This window comes from Nanorana parkeri, unplaced genomic scaffold (genome assembly GCF_000935625.1).
Source record: "Nanorana parkeri isolate BGI_ZX_2015 unplaced genomic scaffold, ASM93562v1 scaffold32, whole genome shotgun sequence".
NCBI lineage: Eukaryota > Metazoa > Chordata > Amphibia > Anura > Dicroglossidae > Nanorana > Nanorana parkeri.
In genome coordinates this window covers 2,232,481-2,234,505 of record NW_017306300.1, presented here as the reverse complement: position 1 = coordinate 2,234,505, position 2,025 = coordinate 2,232,481, and the positions used below count along the sequence as shown (strand labels likewise).

Genomic DNA, 2,025 nt, shown 5'->3' with positions numbered 1-2,025 from the left:
TAAAACTGTGATATTTTATTGGTGTGCCCCGGTATGGGTCCTTGCACTTCCTGTATTGGTGACACCCTGGGAAAGAAAGTGAGGGTAAATCTTACCGAACAATGACACAGGCTGCAATAAAATCCTGACGTTGGCTCTAATTCTTTTTACTCTATCCAAAACTAAAAAAAAAAGTTTGGATTTGGAATTTGAATAAAGCAGTGTTTTGCCTTTTAATTAAATTGGTGACTACGTCTAAAATGAAAAACGTGTAAATCTGCAGGAAATGCAGGTCAAAATATAATGTACCTGCCTGCAGAAAAGTGCTAGTAACCAGGGAATTAGAACTCTAGGAGGGATGAGCAGATTTCTGCAGCCAATAAATTACTAAGAGATGAAGCTCAGAAACCGTTAATGTATCAATGTGGGCTAGTCACCAGTCTGGCAATATCACTATAGAGAAAGCTACGGAATTATATGTAGTGTTGCTACTAAAGTATATGTATAGTAAAACCTTCCCAGGCTGTACTAGAAGTTTAAATAAGTGCAAGAAGATACATATTAATTTATGTATGATAAATATGAGTAGCTAGTGTTCAAGAAGGAGTGCGCGGTCTGTCCGCGAGCAGCCATCTTTTTTGGGCAGTATGATAAATGCTCATAATAGGCATATGTAGAGTCATTAGAGTGCAGAGATAGGTTAGTGTAGAGGCTGTATTATTAGGCTTCTTAAATTACCCTCAGTTACAAGATGGAGGTCAAACGATCCGACTGCTTGGCGATTGTTCTTCAGAACAATCGGGTCATAAAGCTGCACACTTGTATCAGCCAAGCGTGCATGTTTTATGCATCGAGCAGACACTCTTGTCACAGAGGAATAAAACTATTAGCTTAGACAAGTCAACCTGCCCAGTCAATACTTTCTACAAGACTGCTCAGCCAGGGGTTTCTGTGCCCATAGATTTAGAGTTATTTCCCGATCCGTCTTTAATCTGCTAGAACGGGTGAAGAAGATCTTCTCATATCCATGGGCACTTGTATCAATCATTTGCCTCCTGGCCCCTTCCCAACGCTGATATCTTGCTTGGTTCTCTGGATTCGATTGAAGATTTCTTTAAACAGAGCCTTGTATTCTGGTTGGCTCTGTTCCAGCCTCCGGTCAACAGCTTCTAGCTGTAGTGTGAGTGCTCGCTCAGGTTCTACATCTTCTGCTGGGAGATCCCTGCTTGAGTTGTCCCGTGACACTGGACGAGAAGTCTGCACTCCAGTATGGCAAAGGCTGTCTTCGTGGCGTCTACATTTGGCCAGCAGTTCTTCATAGCGTTCCAGCAAGGCGTGATACTGCTCATCCACTTCTCTTAGGATAGACATACCGCGGCGTCTTGTGCTGTTGGCATGCAGAGTGTAATTTCCTTCATGTCGGCTAACAGCGTCCCTTCCCACAATGTCGCTCAGCGCTGTGTCACTGCAGCTTTTCCTGACAGCGGAGTTTGGAGGGGTCTGATTTCTGCTCATGTCCCCTTCTCCATCTAAAGGCTCTGGGTCATCCGTTTCTGGGGTCTTGTTAAGTGGTTCCAGTAATGCCTGTGACAGGCTATCACCCCGACCCAGGAGATAACGCTTCACCTGTAGAACCAGAGGAGGATGTTGATTAACCTCTAAAATATTATCAACAGAAATCAGGTGAAACAAAGCACTGATTAAGATTAACTCCACGAAAATAGGAGCAATTCATAAAAAAATGTGCATAGATTATCTGTCCAATGAAACTGTATGCAAGGGTGTGGAAATATAAAACAAAAACTACTTGTGCAATGACTAAAGCGGGGGCCCAATCTACTTGTTCCTCATGTCAATCTAACCAAAACTGTGCTAAGAAGCGCTTCTCATTGGTCAGTGTGGTCAGGCGAGTCCTTCTAATTTACCTAATCACACTGGTGAGCTAAATTTAAAATCCATAGCGGAGGGCTGCACTGGATGGGAGAATGGATAGCACACCTGTACCGGTGGAGGGGAAGGACCGTTCACCGAAAGGCAAGTATAGAA

At 43.5% G+C, this 2,025-nt stretch overlaps 1 protein-coding gene across 1 annotated transcript in view; it reads right to left on the bottom strand.

Annotated features, from left to right (window-relative positions):
* Positions 1–999: 999 nt before the first annotated feature.
* CDR2L (cerebellar degeneration related protein 2 like) overlaps positions 1,000–2,025 on the bottom strand; it is a 23,782-nt gene continuing 22,756 nt past the window's right edge. Inside the window, exon 6 of the mRNA XM_018568579.1 lies at positions 1,000–1,605. Within this exon, the coding sequence (XP_018424081.1) occupies positions 1,024–1,605 (582 nt within the window). The 3' untranslated portion in view covers positions 1,000–1,023. The remainder of the gene's footprint in view (positions 1,606–2,025) is intronic.